A 25991-nucleotide genomic window follows, 5' to 3' on the forward strand; every position below is an offset into this window, starting at 1 on the left:
AGAACACTTTCTAACACCATACACAAAAATAAACTCAAAATGGATTAAAGATCTAAATGTAAGACCAGAAACTATAAAACTCCTAGAGAAAAACACAGGCAAAACACTCTGACGTAAATCATAGCAAGATCCTCTATGACCCACCTCCCAGAGTAATGGAAATAAAAGCAAAAATAAACAAATGGGACCTAAAAGCTTTTGCACAACAAAGGAAACTATAAGCAAGGTGAAAAGACAGCCTTCAGAATGGGAGAAAATAATAGCAAATGAAGAAAGTGACAAAGAATTAATCTGAAAAATATACTAACAACTCCTGCAGCTCAATTCCAGAAAATTAAGTGACCCAATCAAAAAAAGGGCCAAAGAACTAAACAGACATTTCTCCAAAGAGGACATACAGATGGCTAATAAACACATGAAAAGATGCTCAAATTCACTAATTATCAGAGAAATGCAAATCAAAACCACAATGAGGTACCATCTCACACTGGTCAGAATGGCTGCTATCAAAAAGTCTACAAACAGTGCTGGAGAGGATGCAGAGAAAAAGGAACCCTCTTACATTGTTGGTGGGAATGCAAACTAGTACAGCCACTATGGAGAACAGTGTGGAGATTCCTTAAAAAACTGGAAATAGAACTGCCATACAACCCAGCAACCCCAATGCTGGGCACACACACCAAGGAAACCAGAATTGAAAGAGACACGTGTACCCCAGTGTTCATCGTAGCACCGTTTAAAATAGCCAGGACATGGAAGCAACCTAGATGTCCATCAGCAGAGGAATGGGTAAGAAAGCTGTGGTACATATACACAATGGGATATTACTCAGCTATTAAAGAGAATGCATTTGAATCAGTTCTAATAAGATGGATGAAACTGGAGCCTATTATACAGAGCAAAGTAAGTCAGAAAGAAAAATACCAATACAGTATATTAATGTATATATATAGAATTTAGATGATGGTAACAGTGACCCTATATGCGAGACAGCAAAAGAGACACAGATGTAAAGAACAGACTTTTGGACTCTGTGAGAAGGTGAGGGTGGGATAATCTGAGAGAATAGTATTGAAACATTATATTATCATATGTGAAATAGATCGCCAGTCTAGGTTCAGTGCATGCGACAGAGTGCAGTGAGCTGGTGCACTGGGATGACCCTGAGGGATGGGATGGGGAGGGAGTTGGGAGGAAGAGTCAGGATGGGGAACATATGTACACCCATGGCTGATTCATGTGAATGTATGGCAAAAACCACAATACTATAATTAGCCTCCAATTAAATTAAAAAAGAAAAAGTTCAGGAATCATGAACTTAGTCTTCAACTAAATTGGTCTTCAACACAGATTCTAAATTGTTGACGGGTGAAGCAGCCAGGGAGGAAGTCAAATAGAACAGTACAACACAGATGCTAACATCACTGCTTTCCTTAGAAGGTCATGGCCCCAGCTCTGAGATCCCCTAGTAGCCAAGGTTCCCTGAATCAAGAGCCCAGGCCTGAGGCTTCTCTAGGTATTAAGGGCCTCAAGGCAGCAGAAACCAGGTTGGTTGAGGACAGCCGGCCAAGACTGAGACTTCATGTACAAAAATGTGAAAAGTCACAGCTTCTATGGTATCTCCTCTTACAATTCCTTCTCTGGTGGTTCTCATCTCTCTGTCCTCCCCAATCTGACATTTGCTGTCAGTTTTGTGCCACTTCCACAATTCCCTTCTTTTTATTTTTTTTGTTTGTGTCAAGTCTTAGTTGCAGCACATGGGATCTTCCATCTTCATTGTGGCATACAAACTCTTAGTTGTGGCATGTGGGACCTGGTTCTCTGACAGGGATTGAACCCGGGCCCTCTGCATTGGGAGCACAGGGACTTACCCAGTGGACCACTAGGGAAGTCCCCACAATCCCTTCATTTATTGAAGCTGAACTGAATTTAATGGAAGGGGGAAAGGTGATCCTTGGCTTCTATGAAGCCACTTGTGTTCCTCTGGATCTGAATGTTGAACTGTATGAACAGAAGGCAGGAGGGACTCTGGTTGTCTGGATCAGCAATCTCTCTTCTCAGTCTTTCCCCTATAGACCTGTCTTTCCAAGGCATGAACTGACTGAAGGCATTTCCTTCCGCCAGAACCAACCTGTTCTACTTCCCTTCCTTTCTCCTTAATGCACTTACCTTTCTCACCATAAAGAAATCAGTCTGAGAGGAAGAAAACTAGATTGAGGGGAAAGCAAGCTAAGAAACCTTTAGAGAGAGAAAATGTATTTTTTATTATTATACAAATAGCTATGCATACTGGGGCACTGGCAAACTGCCAAAGGATTTTCCCAAATAACTTCTGCATAGCTGTATTACAGGTATTACACATCAGTATAACACATTCAGGAGAACAAAATTAGAATTCAGAAAACAGAGCCTCTCAGAGGCCCACCAGATCCTGATTCCTTGAATACTCTATTACAGTGGCTTTGACCAACTAGCTTTTTTTTTCCAGCTTTTTCAGCTGGTTGCTGAAGGCTGGATCTGATGCTGAGCTGATTGTTAAGATACTAGCTGTCCTGAGGATGAAGATGAGGCCTGTAGATGAACGATGGCAGCCTTGCTTCTAGGAAAATAGTAGCTGAATAGGGCGGTCAAGGAATATTTTTCATCACTTTAAAATCGACTCTACTAAAACTACTAGTTCTTTAGTAATTACTGAAATAATCACTCCAGAGGCGTACGCCTTAATTTCCTTTTACCATGTAATAAATCTTTTCAATATTGTTAGTACTTATTACTGTAGAATTATGATGATATACTAAAACTCTTCTGATACTGTCTGAATTGTGCAAATGTATAAAACTTCTCTGCTAAGTTTTTATAGTGATTTAAATAAATCCCCACCAAGTGAATTAATTTCAGTAATTATCTAAGTAAAAGGAGGAAGTTTCTGTATAATTATAGCACTTGGTAAATTCAGCTTCTTCTAATAATTCTGGACTCAGTATTGTGGTTCAAACAATGCTAACTTACAGCAAGCAGATCACTGGAAGAAAATACTAGTCTAGCAAAACTAGATTATGTCCTCATGGTCAAAATGAATTTCATACTGCTTAAGAATACACTGAATTGGTTCAGAAATAAAATACGTCACTTGTTTGCTTATTTTAGTGAACAGAGTGAAGTTCTTAGAACTAGGCCTTGATCTATGGGCCTGAAGGATCTCCAGAAAAGTGATGTGAAACAGATTCAACATGAGAGCAAATGGCAATTGTTCAATTAATTCCCCTCTTCATGTATCTTTTAGCTGTTGGCATGTACAAATGCTGGGGAGTGTTTATCTCCTTGGATATATACACAGTAAGAAAATGCTTCTTAGTTTTTTCTTATTGAAGTGGGGGTAGAGTGAAAAACATGGCAGAAGAGGACCTGGCCTTGGATTAAAAAATGACACCAGAAAAATGCAAGACACTGTCCCCTTCTGAGCTGAAAGTGTACACCATTAGGATAATAAAAGGATACATGTAAGTTGGGATGCCTCTTGAGGCCAAGTGTTTCCGAATAAGTCGCTCAGTACCATACCAGTTAAAACCTTTCGTGGCATGTCCAATGCGTGGAAGATGGACACTTGCTGTTAAAAAAAAAAGTTCACGATGTCTTCATTCATCAAATTGAGTAATGTGTATAAGATATACATAGATGATAATGTATTCTGAGTCACTTTGTTGTTTCCAATGAACAAAATGTATATAATCTTGGTGAGTGCCACTCAAAGCATATGATTATTATATGAGGAGTGACTGTAACATGGGAAAACTAATTCTATAGAACATGAGGACCTACGTACAGGCTATGGTAATAAGTAGGTACAATGGGAATAGAATATGATTGATGATTGAGATGTAATTTAAAAAGCAAAGATTCTTTAACAAGTCCATCAGTTTGACAAACTCTAAGACATGCTGGGTTTGGAAATAAAATTAAACTCAGGTCTTTTGGCAGAGAAGTGTCTGCTAATGCAGACTGTGACTCTCCGAGAGGGGACAGGATAAAAAGCGTTTCTCAACAGCATGTGACCAGTTTACCTCATCTCTGGTCCTCTGCTTCCTCGTCTGTAAAATCATGATACAAATACCCAGAGAATGCAGGTGGTCCAGAGACAAAGGTACAGAAGTGATCAAGAAAGGAAAAGGACTTTGAGAATACAAGATGAGGAGAGTGTTACTTGTGTGGCCTTTCATACTGGGGCTTCCCTTCACCACATATACTGAATGGGATCTTGGCATTTCTCACCTCCCTTTAAAAATCACATCCTACGCTTGGAAACAGAAATTCATCTATTCCTGAGCAAGTGGAAGGACTTACCTTTCCTTTTCTTTGCTGCTAAAAATATCTTCTTTAGGGCCTCTTCTAGGGCTGCCATCTTAATGCCAGACAGGACATTGGCACGATCTCGGTGCTGGGCCACAATCAAGGCCAACTAGGAGGAATAATCCATTTACTGAGTGGAACAGGGGCAGTTTCCGGAGGAGGTGATGGGAGTCAAAGTTTAGCTCCAATAAATTGATGTGGTTTTTTCACTTACCAAATCTTGTCCTTCGTTTCTTGACTCTTTATCATCAATAGGAAATAAAAGGACACCTCCCAAACTCAAATCTGAGGTAAAACAAGACGAAGCAACAGAAAGAACATAAAGTTCACTACAGAATGAGACCCCTGAGGAAGGGCTACTCTGAATTGTCCCTATGCTGTGCCTTTTCCAAAGCTACTCAGGTATAGGTAACAGTGGTGCCCTGTCTTGTTCCTGATATTAGAGGAAAAGTTTTCAGTTATGTGGAATATAATGCATGCTGTGGGCTTGTTGTATATAGCTTTTGGCTCAGTGGTAAAAGAATCTGCCTGCAATGCAGAAGATGCACAGGAGACTGGGGTTTGATCCCTGGGTCAGGAAGATCCCCTAGAGAAGGAAATGGCAACCCACTCCAGTATTCTTGCCTGGAGAATCTCATGGAAGAGGAGCCTGGTGGGCCCCAGGACATGACTTAGCAACTGAACAACGAAACAAAAAACATACTGAGGTATGTTCCTTCCATTACCAATCTGCAGAGGGTATGTCATCACGAAATTGTACTGTCAGATGCTGTCTCTACATCTATTGAGAGGATCATTTTTATCTTTCATTCTATTAATGTGATATATAACATTTATTGATTTGTGTATGTTGAACTATCCCTACATCCCTGGGATAATTCCTACTTGGTCATGTGTGTAATCCTTTTAATAAGTAACTGAATTAGGTCTGCTAATATTTTGTTGAGAATTTTTGCATTGAAGTTATCAAAGATATTGGTCTATAGTTTTGTTTTCTTGTAGTGTCATCTGGCTTTGATACCAGGGTGAAACTGGCCTCATAGAATGAGTTTGGAAAAGTTCCCACCTCTTCAATTTTTTGGAAGAGTTTGAGAAGGACTGGCGTTAATTCTTCTTGAAATGTTTGGTAGAATCTGCCAGTGAAACCATCTGGTCCTAAAGTTTCCTGTGTTGGGAAGTTTTTAATCACTGAGTCAATCTCTTTGCTCATCACTGGTCTGTTCAGATTCTCTAGTTCTTACTGGCTCAGTCTTGACAGTTTGCAGATTCTATAAACTTATCCACTTCTTCCAGGTTATCTAGTTTGTTGGTGTACAATTATCCATAATAATCTCTTATGATTCTATGTATTTCTGTAGGGTCAGTTATAATTTCTTTTCTGGTTTTATTTGGGTCTTCTCTTTTTTATTCTCACTAAAGATTTATCAATTTTGTCTATCTTTTTGAAAACCTCTTAGTTCCATTAATCTTTTCTATTGTTTTTTCTGTCTCTACTTCATTTATTTCTCCTCTGAACTTGATTTCCTTCCTTCTGCTGGCTTTGGGCTTAATTTGTTCCTCTTTTCTATCTTCTTGAGGGCTATGATCTTTCTAATTTCTTAATACTGGCATTTATTGCTGTAAGCCTCCCTCTTAGAACTGTTTTTGCAGGGCCCCATAGGTTTTGGGATGTTGTGTTTCCATATTTTTTTTTGAGATATTCTTTGCTTTCCCTTTCGGTTTATTCTTTGACCCACTGTTCAGGAGTATACTATTTGGTTTCCACATCTTACAGATTTTCCAGTTTTCCTCATTTTATTTCTAGTTTCACACCATTGTGAGCAGAAAAGATAACTTAGTATGATTTCAATTACCTTATTTTGCTAAGACCTGTTTTTTGCCCTATCGTATGATCTATTCTTGAAAATGTTCCATGTGTATTTAGAAGAATTTATATTCTGCTGTTGTTGGACAGAATGTCCTATAGATACTTGTTAGGTCCCTTTGGTCTGCTGTTTGGTTCAAGCCATCATTTCCTTGTTCGTTTTCTGTCTGGATGATTTATGTATTGCTGACAGTGGGGTACTGAAGTCCCCTATTATTATTGTATTGTCTACTTCTCCCCTCATATGTAGTAATATTTGCTTAATATATTTAGGTGCACCAATGTTGGGTGCACATATATTTACACTTGTTACAACTTCTTGATGAATTGATCCCTTTATCATTATATAGTAACCTTCTTTGTCTTATTACCATTTTTGGCTTCGAGTCTATTTTGTGTAATACAAATGTAACTACTTCTGCTTTCTTTTGGTTTCTACTTGCATGGAATATGTTTTTCCATCCGTTCACTTTGAGATATATAATTGGGTCTTGTTTTTTATCCATCTAGACACTCTGTGCCTTTTGACTGATGAATTCAATCAATTTACATTTAAAGTAATTATATATAAGGACTTACTAATCCCACTGTGTGCATTCCAGTTGTTTTGTAATTCCCGTTTCTTTTTCCCTCTGTTTCTGCTTACCTTTGTAAACTGATTCTTTTCTACGGTGGTATGCTCTGGTTCCCTTTTGTCTTTTGTGGATCTGATCTAGGTTTTTACTTTGTGGTTACTATGGGGCTTTACATGAAACATTTTATAGATAGAACAGTGTATTTTAGGAGGACAGCAACTTATATCCAATTGCCTATAAAAGCTCCACCCTTTCACTCCTCCCTTTTATATTACGCATGTCACAATTTACCTCTTTGTATGTTGTGTATTCATTAGTAATTTATAGTAGCTGTAGTTACTTTTACTGTTTTCCTTTAAGCTTTATATTATAGTTGAGTGGTTCACACACCATCTTAATACCAAGTTGGTTTTCTAAACCTTACTGTACATATTTTACTAGTATGTTGTATACTTTGACATGTGCTCGTATCAGTGATTAGTGCCTTTTCATTTTGGCTTGAAGAACTCCTTTCAGCATTTCTTGCAAGGCAAGTCTAGTGGTGGTGAACTCCCTCAGCTTTTGTTTGCTGGGAAAGCCTTTATTTCTCCTTCATAGCTGAAAGATAACTTTGCTGTATAAAGTATTCTTGGTTGGCAATTTTGATCTTTCAACACTTCAAATATGTTATTCTACTCTCAGGACCTGTTTCTACTAAGAAATCTGCTGATAATCAAATACGGGTTCCTTTGTACATTATATTCTTTTTTTCCCTAGCTTCCTTTAAGATTTTTTAATCATTCAAAGTCTTGAAGAAGGTCTTTTAGCATTGCAATAGCAGGGTGACCTATTAGCTTCATGAACATGTATGTTTTGTCTTTCCCCAGGTTGGGAAAGTTCTCAGCTACTATTTCTTAAACTCGTTTTCCCCTTCTCCTTCTAGAAGCCTAATTATTCTGATTTGTGTTTTTTTGATTCAGTCTCATAGCTTACACAGGCTTACTTCACTCTTTAAATTTGTTATTTCAAAATTCCTATCTCCCACAAGTCACTTATTCTTTCTTCCACATGGTTTCCCCTGCTACGCATGCATGCTCAGTCATGTCCGACTCTTTGTGACCCCATGGACTTTAGCCCACCAGGCTCCTCTGTCCATGGGATTTTCCAGGCAAGAATACTACAATGGATTGCCGTTTCCTACTCCAGAGAATCTTCCCAACCCAGGGACTGAACCCACGTCTCTTGCATCTTCTGCACCAGCAGGTGGATTCTTTACCACTGCACTACCTGAGAAGCCTACCTTGTTCTCTACTGCATTCTTCATCTCATCCACTGACTTCTTCGGCTCTACAATTTGTTTGGGTTTTTAAAATTTCAATCTCTTTGAAAAGAAGTCACTATGTTAACATATTTTATTCCTGATTTTATTGAGTTGCCTTTCCGAGTCTTTTTGTAATTCACTGAGTTTCTTCATAACTGCTATTCTGAATTCTTTGTCAGTTAGATCACAATATTCTGTGCCTTTGAGCATGGCTGCTGGAGAACTGTCATCTTCTTTCTGTGATGCCATATTTCCTGATTTCATATTCCTGGTACTTATGCACTGGTGCTTTTGCATTTGAAGTAGCAGATATCTCCTTAACTCAGTGCTCATTACCTTCAGCAGCAGACAGGGTATTACATTATATAGTATTGGTATTATCTCAGTTTTTCCTGTATGTTTGTGCTCCACTCTTCTTGCTCTGTCTTGTGGCCAAATTTTTAAGCTTTTGTGTATTCTCTGACTTTTACAATTCATCAGGCTGGCTGAGTACCTTTTTTCCCAGAAGGTGGAGCTATAGCTCAAGTCTGTGGTTTCTTCCTTGCCTGCCAACATGACCTGTTTTGAGTAGGATCCTGGTCTACCAGAGTTCACTTTCATGGATACACCAGGGAGCCAGCAGCAGAGCCGAGGGAAAGTGTGGGTTTAACACTTAGTGTGTTGGGACTACCACACACCTGCAGGGAAATTTTCAGTTACTTGTGCATGAACTTTCTACTGAGCACATGCCTTTGACACCATTTGAAATTCGTATCTGCCTCTTTCCCAATATCCTTCACATGCCTTTGACACCATTTGAAATTCATATCTGCCTCTTTCCCAATACCCTTCCTCCGCCCAGGATGGGGAGCTACCACCTTAGTACTCCAGATGCTGGCAGAGAGAAACAGGTTTTTCCAGCTGCATTCCACCTTGTGATGGTAGCTGCCAGAAAAATCAGCCCTTTGCAGTGTTTTCCTTGGTGGGCCAGGGTTGGGGTTGGGAAAGTTTCCCTTACCACCTATGCTGCAAACAAACTTATATTTTTCTCTTTTCTCCAATGATGTGCCAGATCTCCCTTCAGGAAGGATGGACTTAGGCAAGTTCCATGTGTGAGTACCTGCAAGGGCAACACTCACCTGTTTTTTGCCCTACTGCAGTGAGAGGGGTCTAGGCAGTTTCACACTCTGCTGGTTCTTGCCTGTATGGAGATTTATCTCTGTCTTACCAGTTACAGTGGTGGGTGAGACTCCTCTTGGGTCTTCTAAAAGACCCACCAAGGCACTTTTGTTCAGGTGGGGATGTCTAATCCATGGGGTAAAAAAGAGGGATTAAAAAGAGGAATGTCTTTCGGTACCATGTCACCCCCTTCACTCTTGAATTTTTATGCTTTTCTACTTCAATGCTCCTCAAACACTGCCTATGAAGTATTCCTGCAGGCACTGGAGAGTGAATGAAAAACCCAGAAGTATCTGGGCTGGGAGGGGGTGGGTCACTATGAACTTAAAATTCCTTTAGAAGAGTCTGCTGTTTGTTTTAAATTATTCAAATACTGTATTCTACTATACATATTTGTATTTGTATATTTTCCTATCTCATCCAAATCAAATTCTCTAGAGAAATGTTTTAATTCTAGGCCTCGAATATTTCAGTTTGAACCTTTTGTCCTCTCAATCCATCCTGCATACCCCAATCTTTTTAAGTCTTTCTAAAATACTGGGCTGGCCAAAAAGTTTGTTCAGGTTTTTCCATATGATGGTATAGAAAAACCTGAACAAACTTTTTGGCTAACCCAGTATTTGCTCTGCTATGTCATTCTTCTACCCAAATCTCCCATGTCTAGACATTGGATAAGGTCCTGCCTTAGAATGCCATCTCCCTGGACAAGTCATTAGTCATGTGCAGTCTTCTATAATGTGGCCCAAACGTCTCTTCTTTAAAACCTAACTTTATTCCTCAGCCTAAACTTTCTACTCCACTCTGTCCGGCCTACACACCATTCCCCTAAAACATTCACTGTAACTACCTGGGTCATTCAATACCCCATACTGGGACTGGTGGGGTTACAGGAGATACCAAGAAGAATGAGATATGGTTATGGACTCTCCTACCCTTTCTCTCCACCTATTTAATCTCAACCCATCCTTCCAGGCCCAAGATAACTTTCACGACTTCCTTCAAGCCCACATTTCATCTACCCTGCTCTACACTATTCCAGTTCTCCTTCAGAAAAGAATGCACACTCCCATCTCTGATTCCTTACTGACCATTTACACCTTACTCTGTGCCACCAGGTTTTACTTTTCACACTTTCTTCAAAATGCTCCAGGGTGATGTGACTGCCCTTGGGGGGCAAATCTAGTGGGCTTTTCCCAGTGCTCATCCTCACTTCAGTGTCTGACACTGCAGACCACTTCTTGACACTTCTCCTCCCTTGTACCCCAAAGCACTACACTGTCAAGGTTCTCTTATTTTTCTGACAATTCCTTCTTCCTTCTCCTAAATGGAGGTGTGTTCTCTGCCCTCCCATTTCTCCATCCTCTCTCCTTCAGGGTTTTAAACAAGGATCCAAATGGAGACTCCTCAGTCTGTATCTCTAGCTCCAGCCTCCCCTGAATTCTCTCCTTTTCAAACTGCCCAGTCAGTATCTAGATTGGGTTAATCATGGCAACACATATTAAACCCTGTAATGTGTTTTAGTAGAAAGACTATTCACTCTAAGTCCTTGCATCCCTTTCTACGTTAGAGAAGTGAGCAGAAAAACCAATCTCCAAGAAATCTGAAGAGCTCTTCTCTATTGGACAAGATCCTTTAACCTCTCAATTCCACAGGAAATAATCACAATAATCATTTTACTCCTCTTGCCACTTTGTGATTGCCACACATAAAACGAGGTGCCCGGCCCCTTCTCTCTGCCGAAGGAACACCATTCAGCCTTCAAGTTTCCCCAGACAGCTCTGCTTCCGTCTCCAGGGAGTGTTACACCCTAGTCTGTGCTAACTTCATAATACAACCTCCTTCCTCTCAGCACCCAGCTCCTGTTAGCCCTTCAATGGTATGTCTGATTTCTCTCCCACAGGTGTCTGACATTTCCAGGAGAAATTCCCTCAAGAAGATAGAGTGAACTGGGTAAACAATGAAATGAACTTCAAGCCAATACTTCAACATGCATGCAGGGATTGACATTTATCAAAATACTTACACATTCATTATCCTCATTATAGTCCTAGGAGGTAGATGGAAAAAGTATTATTTTCAAATTACAAATGAGAAGGCAGGTACAGGGAGGGGGAAGGGATTGCCTTAAAGTCACGTATCAACTAGCTTTAACTAATGGCAGAATTCAGACTCCAACTAGCTCTTCTGACTCCTCATCTAGTGTTTTTTAACACACCTAATGTCCTCTCCCTCTTATTCCATCCTTAACCCTTCTCTCTGCTTTGCTCCTTACCTTTCATTTTTCCAGCCAACTCATATCTTTTTCTTGGCTCAGCAGATCTCGTTTCCAGAGCTGTGAATAAACCACCTCTGCCCCAGCGGCCAGAGTCATCTGATAGGAGAAAGAGAAGATTTTCTTCTATAGGAGGCAAAATCCAGTCCACAATTAAAAAAAAATGGTATGCCAAGTATACTTGATTTTTCAAAGGGCAGAAACAACTATCTAACCTCCAAGCATATTACACACTGGACTTGTCAAGTATGTTTAGGTTTTCTGGAATATACCTGGCCATCATAACAGAAAAGCATCAAAAGAATCAGTGTTCTCAAAGAGCAGAAGCTCTGTAGTCCTTCTGTAATTCCTGGAAGATGGCTAAGGAAGGATGTAGAGTAGATGTAAAACCAGAAAGAGTTGAAGCATTGATAATACAACAGCTTACAACTCCCATTTCATAGGTAAGAAAGGGGAAAGGTTAAATGACTTATTCAAGCTGGTACTAATACAGCTGGTTAATACTCTGTATTCAGTCATTCATTCGATCATACTATAAATATTTGTCAGTATTACACGTCAAGAACTCTTTTATGCTCTAGGGTTACACCAGTGGGGGGAGGGGGGAAATCTCTGCTCCCATGAAAGTGTGAAAATGGAAGTGTTAGTCACTTAGTTGTGTCCAACTCTTTGCAGTCTCTTGGACTGTAGCCTATCAGAATCCTCTGTCCATGGAATTCTTCAGGCAAGAATACTAGAATAGGTGGCCATTTCCTACTCCAGGGGATCTTCCTGACCCAGGGATTGAACCCAAGTCTCCCGCATTCCAGGCAGATTCTTTGCAGTCTGGGCCATCAGGGAAGCCCAGTTCAATGAAACACCACGTGATATATTATGTATATATCTGCTTGTTTCATTGTTTGTTCACTCAATGAAACAAACAAGCAAATACATACATAATATGTCACGTGGTGATGTGTCATCAAGTAAAATAAGGTAAGAAAGTAAACAGAGAAAAACAGGGGTGAGTATGGGGTGTGGGAAGTCAGGGGAGACCTCTCTTTGAGATGTAGACATCTGGACAATGCTTGATGTTGCTAAGTGGGGAAAGAGCATTCTAGGAAGAGGAACTTGCCTGGGGGAAAAAAGTGCAAAGGTCATGAGGGAGACTATGTTTGGAGTTTTGTTTTTTCTCAAACCATTTATTTGGCTTATAGATGTAGCCTCTGTGTACTCTCTTAAAAAGTTTGTGCAGGGAACAAAGCAGATATTATCCCATTACACATATAAGAGAATTGAGGCCTGAAGAAGTTGGATTTGACTCTTACCTTTCTTCTTTACCTGGTTGAGCACCCTAGTCTCCTGGTCTAAAGTTCACACTCTTTTTGACCACACAAGGCTGCCCTAAGCCCATTAATCTCCCCTAAGACAGGGCTCTGCCTTGTCTTCCCCAGTTCGTGGCACCTTAAGGATTGAGGCCCCACCATGTCTACCTACCTACGCAGTGCACAATGACAGCATCCTCCGCCCCAGCCTGGGGGTGGGTGACGTCACCGCTTACATATCTGATGGAGGTTGAGTCTGGGTCCTCATATTCCAGTTGGGCAGAGTTCTCATCTTCGCCGTCCTCTGATTCGCTCTCCTCGGAAGGCAGGCAGAAGGACTGGTAATTGTTGGACTCCCACCAGGCCATCCTTCGAGAAACCAGAGGGGAGAGGAATTAACTGGGCCTATCACTAGTTCCCTCAAAGCACATCCTGGGCTGTGATTCATAAACGGTGAGTGGCAAGTGGAGATGCAATTAGAAACTCACCCTGTCCTTCTGCCTGTTTGTAAATAAACAAGAAGCCTTACTGATTAGCCTAACTGCCTCCTGACTACACTTTAAAAATGAGCAGCCACCAGATGTCACTGTTTTTAAGAACATGTGACTAAAAGGGACTGTTCAAGTAAACTACTCTTGTCAGATAGCTGCAATCAAGTCCTAAAATGTTCTCGCTTCAGCTGAATGCATCTTCTCTGCCTGAGGCACTCGGGACTGTTCTCTTAAGTAGATGGACTGCTAAGGTGAAAGTTTAATCTTTATAAAAGTATTCTATTACCAGTGGGAACTACCAGCATTACAGACACTTTCTGCAGTTTTAAAGTGATGTTTGACTGTGGGCTCACTATGCAGTAGTGATCCCTTTACCAACGGCGACCTTCAGCTTTGTTAATAACACCATCAAATAACACACACGTACTTTTTCTTATGTTCTGCTTCTTCCTTCTTCTTCCTCTTCTCCTCTAACAGTCTCTTTCTCTTGGATGCTGCTTCTTGTCTTCTCTTCCTTCTGTCCTCCAGTTCTTCTGGGCTCAGAATCCGCTTCCTTTTGGTGGACCCCTCCACAAGGCCTGGGATGGGAACCTATAGGAAGAACAAGCTCTATAACCAGGGGAACTGGGGTCTACCTGTTCCTTCATGAGTCTCATTCATCACACTGAGCAATGAGCTCATTATTTCACAGTATTTCACCATGGGTGGTGGGAAGTGCTGGCAAGATACTTCAGTTTACACATCTGGTAGGCATGGTAACCAGGATACTATGCTCTAAACTCAACCAAAGCACTGGCATGTCAGTATAGCAATATGTCATTTTGATTAATTTCATTAGGAATAAGGTACTTGAGAAAATAACTTGTTTTTTAATTGAAAGGATGCTGTTTTAGGTTTAACTCATTTTAATGGAAATATTCCTTAATGTATTTTATCTTTCAGTCTTAAACACAATATTCCAACATCATGATCACCTTAACAATAACTAGCATTTAATGTATACAGACTAACTGCCAAATGCTATGGACATTACAGACATCGTTTATGATTGCTATCCATCCTTAATGACACAGGTCATGACTGTCAGCAGCAGGGTATGCTATTTTGATGTAAGACAGTGATCCCTTCAAGAGTGGCTTACTATCACCCACAATAAATGGTAAAATATAACCTCCTTGTTATTATTTTTATGCCATCTTCTTATACTTTTTTTCAACAAATAGATACATTCTTATTTCTTAACAAATCATTCTCAGCATCACTTTCTGTTCATTTTTATTGAAACTTTGGAAGAATTTATCCTCACATAAATTAACAGTTCTTACACTGCCTTTATTTCGGAGTAACCGGCCCTCTTGACTAGTCTTCTCCAAAAGGGTTTTCTGAATATTCACCAGTTGCTCAAATGATTCTCTGTCTTCTTTACTAGGCTCCTTAGAATAATCTTTACCTTCAAATAAGTACATGTGGTTTTCTAAAAACATAAAACACAGAGAGAAATGTTAGATACTAAAGAAAACTGGATTGATTCTAGTCAAAGCAATAAGGAGGGTGAACAAGAGAATGGCCTGTATTCTAAATGGGCCAAGAATAGCTTGTGATGAAGGTACTGGAATTCCCATCCCACTAATGCTGACGGGTTTGGGATCCACCTGGGGATTTCATATATTTACTTTTTAAAGGAGCGAGCATGGCTAAAGCCCTTTTGGTCTATCTTCAGGTGGCCCGTAAGTCTCAGTTTGATGCCTGCCAAGTCCTGGATCACTCATCACTCATTCATCCCACACTATTCCCCAGCACAAATCTCACTAACATTAAGATCTCCTAAATAAAGGTAACCAACAGCATATTTTTTTAAATTACAAACAGACTTTTAACACTCAGCTCTTCCCCCATTTCTGTAATATTACAAGGATCAAGTAGAAAATCTATGAGGAAATAATCACAAAAATAATCCCTTAGATTTACAACTTTCTTTGTAGAGCTCATGAAGCATCTTCATGAGCTTCACCACAGTCTTGGTATAATTAACCCCACTTAAGAAAAAGAGAAAATTGAGGGCTTCCCTGGGGGCTCCCAGATGGTAAAGAATCCACCTGCCAAGGCAGGAGACACAGCTTTGATCCTTAGTCCAGAATTAGAGAGTAGCCCTCACTTGCCACAACTGGAGAAAAGCCTGTTCAGCAATGAAGACCCAGCACAACCAAAAATAAATAAAATTATAAAACTCCTGAGTTATTAAGCGCCTCCCCAGTTCAAATTGCTAATAAGTGAAGAAAGTAGGATTTTCTGAGTCTGCTGCCAATGTGCTCTTTTCAGTATACAACTGTGTCTATAGAAGGATGGAAAGATAACAGGCCAGCAAACAGTAACTACAGTAATAACACAAATGGTGATAGTCTGAACTTGAATAGCAGTTATGCTGTCAGAGCACCTTCACATTTATAATCACATCTGACTTTTGCAACTGTGTAAAAGGGTAAGGTATACACTACTAGCACCACTTTACAGATGAGGACACAGAGACTCAAAGAGGTTGGGTAATTTGCCAAGACCATGAATCACATGATAGAAAGAAGTCATAACAAGCCAAGCCTAGTAACTAAGAGAGGTAAGACAACGATTCTAAATTGAAGCATATTTAATAGCACGTTACCAAAGAATGTCTTTTCACAGCATTATAAAATCAGCTATGAATATAAGTATGTTTTTCTCTAGAGAGTACGAAAGCAAAACATTTTCATTCTCAAGAGATCAACTGCTTCACACTTGTACCCAAATCCAACCAGCTGTAATTCTAATTGGCATTTGCTAATTAAGTCAGCAGGGGGCTTTCAATGAGGTGCTCTATCAACAAGTGAGGAAAAAAGAGCCAAGAAGAGGCAAATATGATCACATATGTAGCTGCATGCGATTCTCAACTTACAAACATGCTTTAAAAAAAGATCCTGCCATTCAAGATAAAAGCTATCCTGCTTTTTTTTCCTACAGCCCCCTTTCATAGGGGATGCTGTAGCTATGAGTCTTTCATATTCATTTCTCTTCTTTTAACCATGCTCTGTCTTCACTCTGCAGCCAAGAGAAGGTTGACGACCATAGGTATGGACACTCATCCTGCCAATGGAACCACCTACCACAGACTGGACCTGTACCCACTGATCAAAGACAGAACTCCAAATTTTAATACAACTGGGAAATCTTTGCGGCAGCTGGACTGCCTGAAAAAATATATATAATTTTTTTTGGCAGTTGGACTGACTGAAAAATATAATTATCTTTCTGGAAAACTGTGAAATTTTACTTTGTTCTACTAAACATTAGCAAAATAAGCTAAAATTAATCTAGATGAGTACAGAAATGAGTGCAGGCTTCAGTACTTAATGTAATCAAAATGCAACTTAAAAATAGGACCACATACATCTATTTCTCTTCCCACCTAAAACCTACATGGTAGTAAAGGGATTTTAAAAAGATATATGAGACGACAGTGGACAAAAAGTTCAACAACTTTTTAGAAAATTATAAGTGGCTCAAGGGATAACAGAGCTAAAAGAACAGTGGAAGCAAAACACAGGTGCCTGGTCAAGGGATGATTGTGAGAGCAGAGACCCTTTGAATCCTCCAAAAGCTCAGAACTTCCATGGACAAGGAATCGCAGGGAGGGATAACTGAGAGAAAGTCTGCACACCAAGTAACAGGAGCTAAAAAAAAGTATCGCACATTAATGCACATATGCTTCTAGGAAGCACAGTGGTAAACAATCCGCCTCCCAAGGCAGGAGACACAAAAGGCGCAGGTTCGATCCCTGGTCAGGAAGATCCCCCGGAGAAGGAAACAACAATCCACTCCAGTATTCTTGCCTGGAAAATTCCATGGACAGAGGAGCCTGGCGGGCTATAATCCATGGGGTTGTGACTGAGCACACACAACACATGTATGTGGAATCTAGAAAAAGGCATAGATAATCTTTATTTGCAAAGCAGAAACAGAGACAGAAAAACATATGGATACCAAGGAGTAAGGGGGTGGTGGTGGGATGGATTGGGATTGACATATATACCTCACTACATATAAAATATTTAGATAACTAATGAAAACTGACTGTATAACACAGGGAACTCAGTGCTCTGTGGTGACCCAAATCGGAGGGAAATCTAAAAAAGAAGGGATATATGTATATATATGGCTGATTCACCTCATCCTACAGCAGAAACTAACACAACATTGTAAAGCAACTATACTCCAATTAAAAAAAAAAAAAAGAAGTAACAGGAGCACCCTGAACACCTTCATTCATGTTGTCTCCTCAATCTGAGCAAACAGGTTACTCCAGACCCTATTCACCTCTTCCAGAAAGATATTAAAGGATTAGTCTTCAGAAAAATGGAGTTGCCCAGAGAAAAGACTCCAAATACAGACATCTGGGAGGGCCCCTTCAGTGAGAAGGCCAGCTCACCAATCAGTGATGCTGGAATAAGCCCAAGGAATCCACATACCTGCTCAGGCCAGACCTGCCCATCAGCTCTGCATTTCACCTGCAAACATGAACAGATAGCCACGGCACACCAGATATTTCAGAGAAACTACCAACAAGGACAAGACAAATACACAACACAGGGCGTAGAGGAATACTTTTTTAAAAAGCTATAATAAAAGTCCTCAGAGAGGATATTCTATCCCTGCAAACAGAATAGGACACAATTAAAACAAGCAGAGAATTAGAAAGGGTTCTTGAAGAATAAAAATGGGATGCTAATATTCAAAAATGTAAAACCTAAACAATGAGAAAAGTTAAAGAGCAGTGTCTTAGAGAATAATGCCAGCTGTCCACATTCTGATCTTCCAAACATCCTATAAAAACCATAGGGAATAACAAGGACAACAAAGCCACCCTGAACCCATACCTTCTAAAAAGCTAGGAGTCAGAGAGTACTACAAACCTCAATTTGCAGGAAGGTAGAGAGATGAACATCCCAAATGAGCTGAATTAGCTCCCAAGCCCACGTGGAGTCAGGCAGAGACTGCATGGAAAAGAGGCAGCAGAGTTCTAACAACATCATACACAGATCAAATTTGTCCCCCATGAGGAGGACACATTCCAAGTGGGAAAATAATGAGAAAAGGTCTGCAACTGGGAAAATCAGAGAAGCAACTGCTAAGGAACTGACAGAAAGAGACTAGAAAGTACTTGAAGGTAGCAATTTGGGAAGGCGTTGCTTCTGGAGGTCGTGCCTTGACAGTTTGGTGGCAAAGGGAAAGAATGAAGCAGGTGATGGAAATTCAGGGTCCTGCGGAAATGAAAAAGAATCACAAAACGAGAAGTCATGCCGGCCTACTCTCCACTCAAAAAAGGAAGCAGCATCGGGTAAAGAAACTGCCCTCCTCTGCATGAATGGAATCAAGTACTCTCGAATCAAGAAGCCTAGGAAGACTAGCAGACCTCTCACCCCATTCCACACTGAATTTGTGTTGCCACTGGTACAGACAAATAAATTCATTACAAAATAACCCTAAGACATCAAGGAACATCCTTACAAAGCTATCATGTGGGGAAAAAAAAAAAAAACATTTCAAATCAGAAATCCAAATACCTCAGAAATAGAAATGGGGACCCATCTCCTGCTCTAGCTTGGGGTGGCCATGACATTAGCTCTGTTCTCACCCCCCACTTACTTCCTTCCTCTGGCTCTCTGCTTCCTTCTTCTGCTGTAGGCAGGGCATCAGAGACCCAGTGGCCATCTTCTGTTTCTCCCAGGATAGACTTCAGGTCTATTTCATGCATGGTGCTCCCCTCCGAGGACAGCAGTTTATCCAAACCAAATTTGAGTATCTCGCTCAACTTGAATGAAGACAACAAAAAAGTCCAGTTGGCCCTCATGAAAACAAACATTGGGCACCAGTGATTTGCAAAGTGGCTTACACACCAGGCGCATCCCTGTCCTGATGCTCAGCCTTTCTTCCCTCCCTGTGACAGATGACACCAACAAGGCTGTTCTGTAATTGGATGATGGATGAGCAGAGAGGTGATAAATGACAGTCAGAGCCTAACTTTGACAATTCTCAATAAACAGAAAATTTGACCCTCCAATCTTTGTTCTGAAGAATAAGAGTCACTTCCAGCATTATCTTAGCACTTCTCACAGAGTTTCACAGGCATCCCCAGCAGTCACGTGAGACATCACAGACCCTGTTAGCTACTCTCCTACCCCTCCTATTGCCAAACTTCTTGGAATGAGAAGGCTACACAGCATCTTTCTTAAGTGACTTTCCTTTGGCAGTTTTGTTCCTACCACAGTGCTCAGTGGAAACCATCTTCACTAAAGACCAGCAACATCTCCTGACCACTGGACGGGAGAGCCGTTTCTCAATTCTAATGCTGCTTGCTGGACATGCCTACCCTGGACATTGCACTACCCTGCTTCTCTTACCTGCTCTCTAACGAACCCTCAGCCTCTCCCTAGGCTTGTAGGAACCACCTAAAAAAGTTCAGATCATCTTTCCTAGCTGTAGTTTTCTCCTTTCAATTGTGTACTTCCCTAAGTGCTAACTCTGAGGCTCTGAACCAAGCTGCATTCACACTTTGGCTCATTTGCATCTTGTCTTTTTGGGTTAGCTATCTCTAGCTGGTTTATTCTGTGAATAACTTGGAAATCTTACAATACTCTGTAACAACTGGAAAAAAATTTAGATAGCTCACTGGAAGAATTGAACAAACCTAGATATACTTATCTTTAACCTTGATATATACAAAAAAGCAACTGAATTTGGCAACTGGCTTCCCAGTAGTTCAGTTGGTAACGAAAACATAGCGCTAAGTTGTATCCAACTCTTGCCATTCCATGAACTGTAGCCTGCCAGGCTCCTCTGGGATTCTCCAGGCAAGAATACTAGAGTGGGTTGCCATTTCCTTCTCCAGGGGATCTTCCCAACCCAGGAATTGAACCCAGGTCTCCCGCATTGCTTACTCCTTGGAAGGAGAGTTATGTCCAACCTAGATAGCATATTGAAAAGCAGAGACATTACTTTGCCAACAAAGGTCCGTCTACTCAAGGCTATGGTTTTTCCTGTGGTCATGTATGGATGTGAGAGTTGGACTGTGAAAAAGGCTGAGCGCCGAAGAATTGATGGTTTTGAACTGTGGTGTTGGAGAAGACTCTTGAGAGTCCCTTGGACTGCAAGGAGATCCAACCAGTCCATTCTGAAGGAGATCAGCCCTGGGATTTCTTTGGAAGGAATGATACTAAAGCTGAAACTCCAGTACTTTGGCCACTTCATGCGAAGATTTGACTCATTGGAAAAGACTCTGATGCTGGGAGGGATTGGGGGCAGGAGGAGAAGGGGACGACAGAGGATGAGATGGCTGGATGGCATCACTGACTCGATGGACGTGAGTCTGAGTGAACTCTGGGAGTTGGTGATGGACAGGGAGGCCTGACGTGCTGCGATTCATGGGGTCGCAAAGAGTCAGACACGACTAAGCGACTGAACTGAACTGAACTCCTGAATTGCTGGCAGATGCTTTACCGACTGAGCTACGTGGGAAGTTCGATGCCTGGGTTGGGAAGATCCCCTGGAGAAGGGATAGGCTACCCACTCCAGTATTCTGGTCTGGAGAATTCCATGGACTATATAGTCCATGGGGTTGCAAAGAGTTGGACATGGCTGAGCAATTTTCACTTCAACAACTGGCACCAAAAATAAAAGCCACTATTTATGAAAAGACTGGTCCACACCGGGATACTCCCTTTAGTCTACGTCTCACTTGTGACGTGTCTCAGTTATCAAGGGACCACATGTATTTTTAGAGAAAAAATGTGCATGCACACTAAGTTGCTTCAGTCGTGTCTGACCCTTTCATGATGATACTATGGACTATAGCCCGTCAGGCTCCTCTGTACATGGGATTCTCCAGGCAAGAATACTGGAGTGGGTTGCCATGCCCTCCTCCAGGGGATCTTCCAAACTGGGATCAAACCCACATCTCTTATGTCTCCTGCATTGGCAGGCGGGTTCTTTACCACTAGCACCACCTGGGAAGCTCAAGAGAAGAAATATACTACAGTAATTAAAGGCAAGGGCATGTGCTTGGAGATTAGAGAGTCCTTGGATTGGAGTCTTAATGAATTAACATTCTTGGGCAAATTATTTGAAATGGGAATAAGGAGAGTACCTACCTCATTCTTCTGTTATTCATATCACAGAAATAATTGGGAAGAACCCCTTCATATGATACTTAGCACACAGTGAGCATTCAATAAATGTTCACTCCATCTGCCTCTGCCTCTGTTTCCTATAATGTTCTTCCTGCAGGGTAATGAATCCGATTCCTTCTTTGAGGATTTCATGATCCAGTACTTCTTAGATTTACTGAACCACATTCACATCTTTGACTATCGGATTCTTTTTATTATACAAACCCTGCTTTCTCTGGAGATAAGGGCATTGGGGTGTTATCTTTGCTTCTGGCAACCAGAGATAACTTGCAGAGGCTTGGTAGGTTAAGAGAAAAATCAGAAGTAACCTTCTACTAACCATGAGCTGGGTGAGATTCTGACAGAGCGCCTCTCAAACAGCTGGGGGGGGTCTATGTTCCCATTAGGATCTGGCCCATGGCACAGAGACATGTTTACACAATTACATGGACATGCCCAGCAGCCTACGTCACAGGGACACCATCACTGAATCCCCTGAGCCCCTCTCCAATTGGGAGAGAGTTCAAGCTTCTTACTGACAACTCCTCCTCCCACACCCAGAATGTGGGCACGCCAAGGCTCAGCCATTCATTCCCCTCACCAGACCCAATACTGAACTTGTCACTCATGAGGTTCTACAGGAACTCATGGTTGGAGAACTGTAAGAGCCTCTGCAGTCTGCCCACACCTTTCTCTCAAGCTGCCATCTGACATTTGTAACTGCCTCTTGGATAACGTGAACACATGTACGATCTGCTTTGCCACCAGCATGGACAAGCGTGCACACATCAACTGGGAACCAAAGAAAAAAAACGAAAAAAAACCACACTTTGCACCTTAAGAGAAACAAGAACCAAACAAGTAAACACACAAAATCCAGGGTTACTTTCTAGTTCAAGTTCCAAAATAAATGAAACCTTGAGCCTTTCCCATAAGTTACTGACTTCCTAACAAAACCAATGTGAGCCCTGTCTTCTGCAAAGCAGATGTGTAAAGATATGCACTGGTCTTTGTGGATATAATAACCATGTGAGGAAAACCAGACTAACCAACACTTGGCAATTTCGCTTTTTTTTTTTTTTTTGGGTCAAAACTAGTAAACTTTATTTAAAGTTCAAAAAATAAAATAACAGACAAAAGGCAGCTTTCGCTTTGTTCTTCCCGAGGATCAGATGTGATGCTTTTAATTTAGTTTTTATTTCGCTTTTAATAGTAATTTTTCCTTTTAAATACTTGTTGTATTTTCTGTTTGATAAACTAGTCCCTTTAAAGTCTACTCTCTTACAAACTTTTGCAAATGAAATTTTTATCTCTGAGCTTTTCCTCTAACAGTATTTTTTTTAATACGTTTTTACTGCAAACTCTGTTGACTAAAGCCTAAATTATCTTCCTCTTCCTAAATCTCTACCTAAACTTCTTGCTTCCTAATTTCTATCCTCCTCATTATCCAGGCTGAAGACCCTATAGACATCTTTACATTTTCTATTCTCCCTAGCTCCCCACCTCTAAGCAGCAGCTCCTGTCATTTCTTCTTCTGTAATGTTCCAGACCCTTCCATTGCTACTGCCTATGTCAGAGGTTTATAACTCACTTCATGCCTGGATCTTTCCAGCATCCTAGAAGTCAGTCTCTCTGCTTCTAGCCCCTCATCCCTAGGTCAAATGGGAGGACCTGGTCTATATGATAATATGGGTTCTAATTTAAACCCAAGGGCTGCTACAGAATATCTCCAAGTCCTCTCCCAGAAGAGTTTTCTCTAACATCTTCCAAGCCTGCATCTGCTTCCTAGCTGGTGTCTCCTCCTTTAAGCAATTAACTCTAGTTCTTTCATCTGTTTTTCCTACGGCATAATTCTGAATTCCTGATCTTGTCTATCCTCCTCTGAGTGTGAAGAAGGTGATGCAAAGCACTGATCAAAGGGTCTGGGGTTAAGATGGAGGTACAAGATAAATCATTATTATGCTGAGTTGTTTATTTTACCTAATTCTCTTAAGGCCCCCTGATGGAACCTGTGGTATCCTCATTTTCAGAAAGCAAAGGTTAAGCTATCTGCTCAAAGCAACACAGCCAGTAAGAGACAAGGCTTGGATCTGAATCCAAGTAAAAGGGATCCACTGCTACTGCTAAGTCACTTCAGTCGTGTCCGACTCTTAGCGACCCCATGGACTGCAGCCCACCAGGCTCCTCCGTCCATGGGATTTTCTAGGCAAAAGTACTGGAGTGGGGTGCCATTACAGTCCATCCTTATTCTGTATTCTGCTGCCTTTATTTATCATATTCATTTTCACTCCCATAGCAGCCTGCATGTAGTATATATATTATGTGCATGCATGCTCAGTTGGGTCTGACTCTGTTACCCCATTGACTACAGCTCGCCAGGTTCCTCTGTCCATGGAATTTTCCAAGCAAGAATACTGCAGAGGGTTGTCATTTCCTCCTCCAGGGGATCTTCCTATGGCAGGAAGGAATCTGGCTAGGGAACAAATGTGTAGCAGGAGAGAGTGGGTGGTTAATTCATCTGCTTTCTCACTGATGGAACCACTGACTAAAACCATGACATCTTCTAATATGAAGAACAGGGACTTCCCTGGTGATCCAGGGGCTAAGACTCCATGTTTCCAGTGCAAGGGCCCCAGGTTTGATCCCTGGTCAGGGAACTAGGTCCCACACGCTGCAACTAAAAATTCCACATGCTGCAAACAAGACCCAGCAAGGCCAAATAAATAAATAAGTTAAAAAAAAACCAAAAAACAAAAGTGAAGAACAGTGTATCTTACCTGGAGGTCAGCATCCGCAGCAGGTTTCTGGGCTCCCAGAGTGAAATGGCCCCCTTCTATGATCATGTTGGTGAGCTGCAGCTTGGAGGCCGCTTTCCTATAGACAATCTCTTCCACAGTGTCTCGTCCAATCAGCCGAATAACTTTAACAGACCTGTAGAGAAATCACAGAAAACTAATGTGCTAAAATAGAAGGGTCCGCAAAGAAGCACACAAGCATGCCAGGTCAAGACGCAAAAAAGGAAACAAATCTAAAATGCCAGCTTCAGGGTACAACTAACAGGGGATTGCTGTATGTGAACCTGAGTTATTTGTTAGAGAGAATCTGGCCTCTAATGCTCACTGAACCTTTCCAAAAGAGTCAAGGGAGGGATGACGAGGTGGTCATGATTGGAGTTCCTTATCCATGGTAGAGGAAAACCTCTGTTAGATCTAAATCATCACCAGGTCAGAGAGTAAGACTTATCTTTTTATCTTAGGTCCATAAACCCATAACTTCATTTTTAAACTGAATCACACCTTAACTCAGGAAGGATGTTAAATAACTTCTCAGAGTCCCTCCTAGTCCTTTCACAATTTGACTTTGCTCTTTTTACCAAAGCAAGTCCCAGCCCAGTACTACTCTGGAGTCAGCAACAGAGATGGGCTAAAACCAACCGGTCTCTCACCGCCCAGTCTAGAACTGTCACCAGCCCACATTCTTCACCTTCCCCCCGAACCCAGAACTACTGAAGAGCCAAGGAAGTGGAACCAGAGCTACGCTTAAATCTCTCACTTGTTCTGGCCAATTCGGTGAGCCCGGGCAGCTGCTTGTAAGTCATTCTGAGGATTGAAATCACTGTCAAAAAAAATAACAGTATCTGCTGCTGTTAAGTTCATGCCAACTCCACCTGAAAACAATACAAAAAAGAATGTTGGCAGAAGTACAAGGGCTAAGGACCAGACTATGATGACACAAGGCCACAGCGTTCAGACTGATAAATTGAAAGCAGCCAAAATGACTGGCTTCATCCTTCAAACTGACACCCCCATCCTCAACTCTAGACAGAGCTTTGTAGTGGTTAAAAGTCCTACATGGGCTTTTGCTGCCTGACTCGGGCAAGTTTAACAACTGCAAGTAACGGAAGTGAGTGGAGCGAGGTAAGAAGCAAAAGTAGGTACTTAAGTTAGCGCCCTGAATCCATTTTAAATCTCTCCAGTTTAAAAATCTTCATTGAACTTCGTTTAGAATAGTCTGTGGAAAAGGAAACATGCTCTTTCAGAAACAGTTTTAAATTTGAGCGAGGTCTGCTGTGGGCACCATCAAGAGAAGACCTCCTAATGTCCACTGCAAGGTACAACCAGGCAGCATGGGCTCTGACACAAGTTAATGAGAAGAGGAGATGCCATGTATTACACCCCCAAGCGGAGCAGGGGGCTATCTCCCTCTGATTGGAGAAGACTTTAGTATTCTCTTCTGTTACTTGTCCACATTAATTAAGGAGAAGGTAACAAAACCAACCAAAGGACAAAAACACTCCCTGGGACAACTTTCCAGTCTTTCTTTAGGAAGAGGGCTGTGGAGGCTCCTTGGACTACGGGAATTAATGAGAAGAACTATGAAGGCAAATTATAGCCTTCTCTTTGATTAATGTGGAAACAAGCACAAAATAGACTCCCTCTTGCCAGGGTCATTACAGCTCATTGCTGAAACAAGCAAGCCTGAAATGGC

General features: G+C 41.2%; 1 protein-coding gene across 6 annotated transcripts in view; it reads right to left on the reverse strand.

Moving 5' to 3' along the window:
- Positions 1-2239: 2239 nt before the first annotated feature.
- Positions 2240-25991, reverse strand: part of CHD1L (chromodomain helicase DNA binding protein 1 like) — a 65637-nt gene continuing 41885 nt past the window's right edge. For 5 of the 6 annotated variants that reach the window (XM_061408866.1, XM_061408874.1, XM_061408883.1 and 2 more), the window contains 11 exons: positions 25056-25170; positions 24281-24434; positions 18985-19150; positions 14637-14785; positions 13739-13902; positions 12993-13189; positions 11517-11615; positions 4562-4632; positions 4342-4456; positions 3499-3607; positions 2240-2614 (listed from right to left, as the gene is read on the reverse strand). In XM_061408866.1, the coding sequence (XP_061264850.1) occupies positions 2536-2614; positions 3499-3607; positions 4342-4456; positions 4562-4632; positions 11517-11615; positions 12993-13189; positions 13739-13902; positions 14637-14785; positions 18985-19150; positions 24281-24434; positions 25056-25170 (1418 nt within the window). In that variant the 3' untranslated portion in view covers positions 2240-2535. Of the gene's footprint in view, positions 2615-3498; positions 3608-4341; positions 4457-4561; positions 4633-9204; positions 9371-11516; positions 11616-12992; positions 13190-13738; positions 13903-14636; positions 14786-18984; positions 19151-24280; positions 24435-25055; positions 25171-25991 lie in introns of those variants that run through there. The other variant, XR_009734881.1, reaches the window with a different exon arrangement.

This window comes from Bos javanicus, chromosome 3 (genome assembly GCF_032452875.1).
Source record: "Bos javanicus breed banteng chromosome 3, ARS-OSU_banteng_1.0, whole genome shotgun sequence".
NCBI classification, from domain to species: domain Eukaryota; kingdom Metazoa; phylum Chordata; class Mammalia; order Artiodactyla; family Bovidae; genus Bos; species Bos javanicus.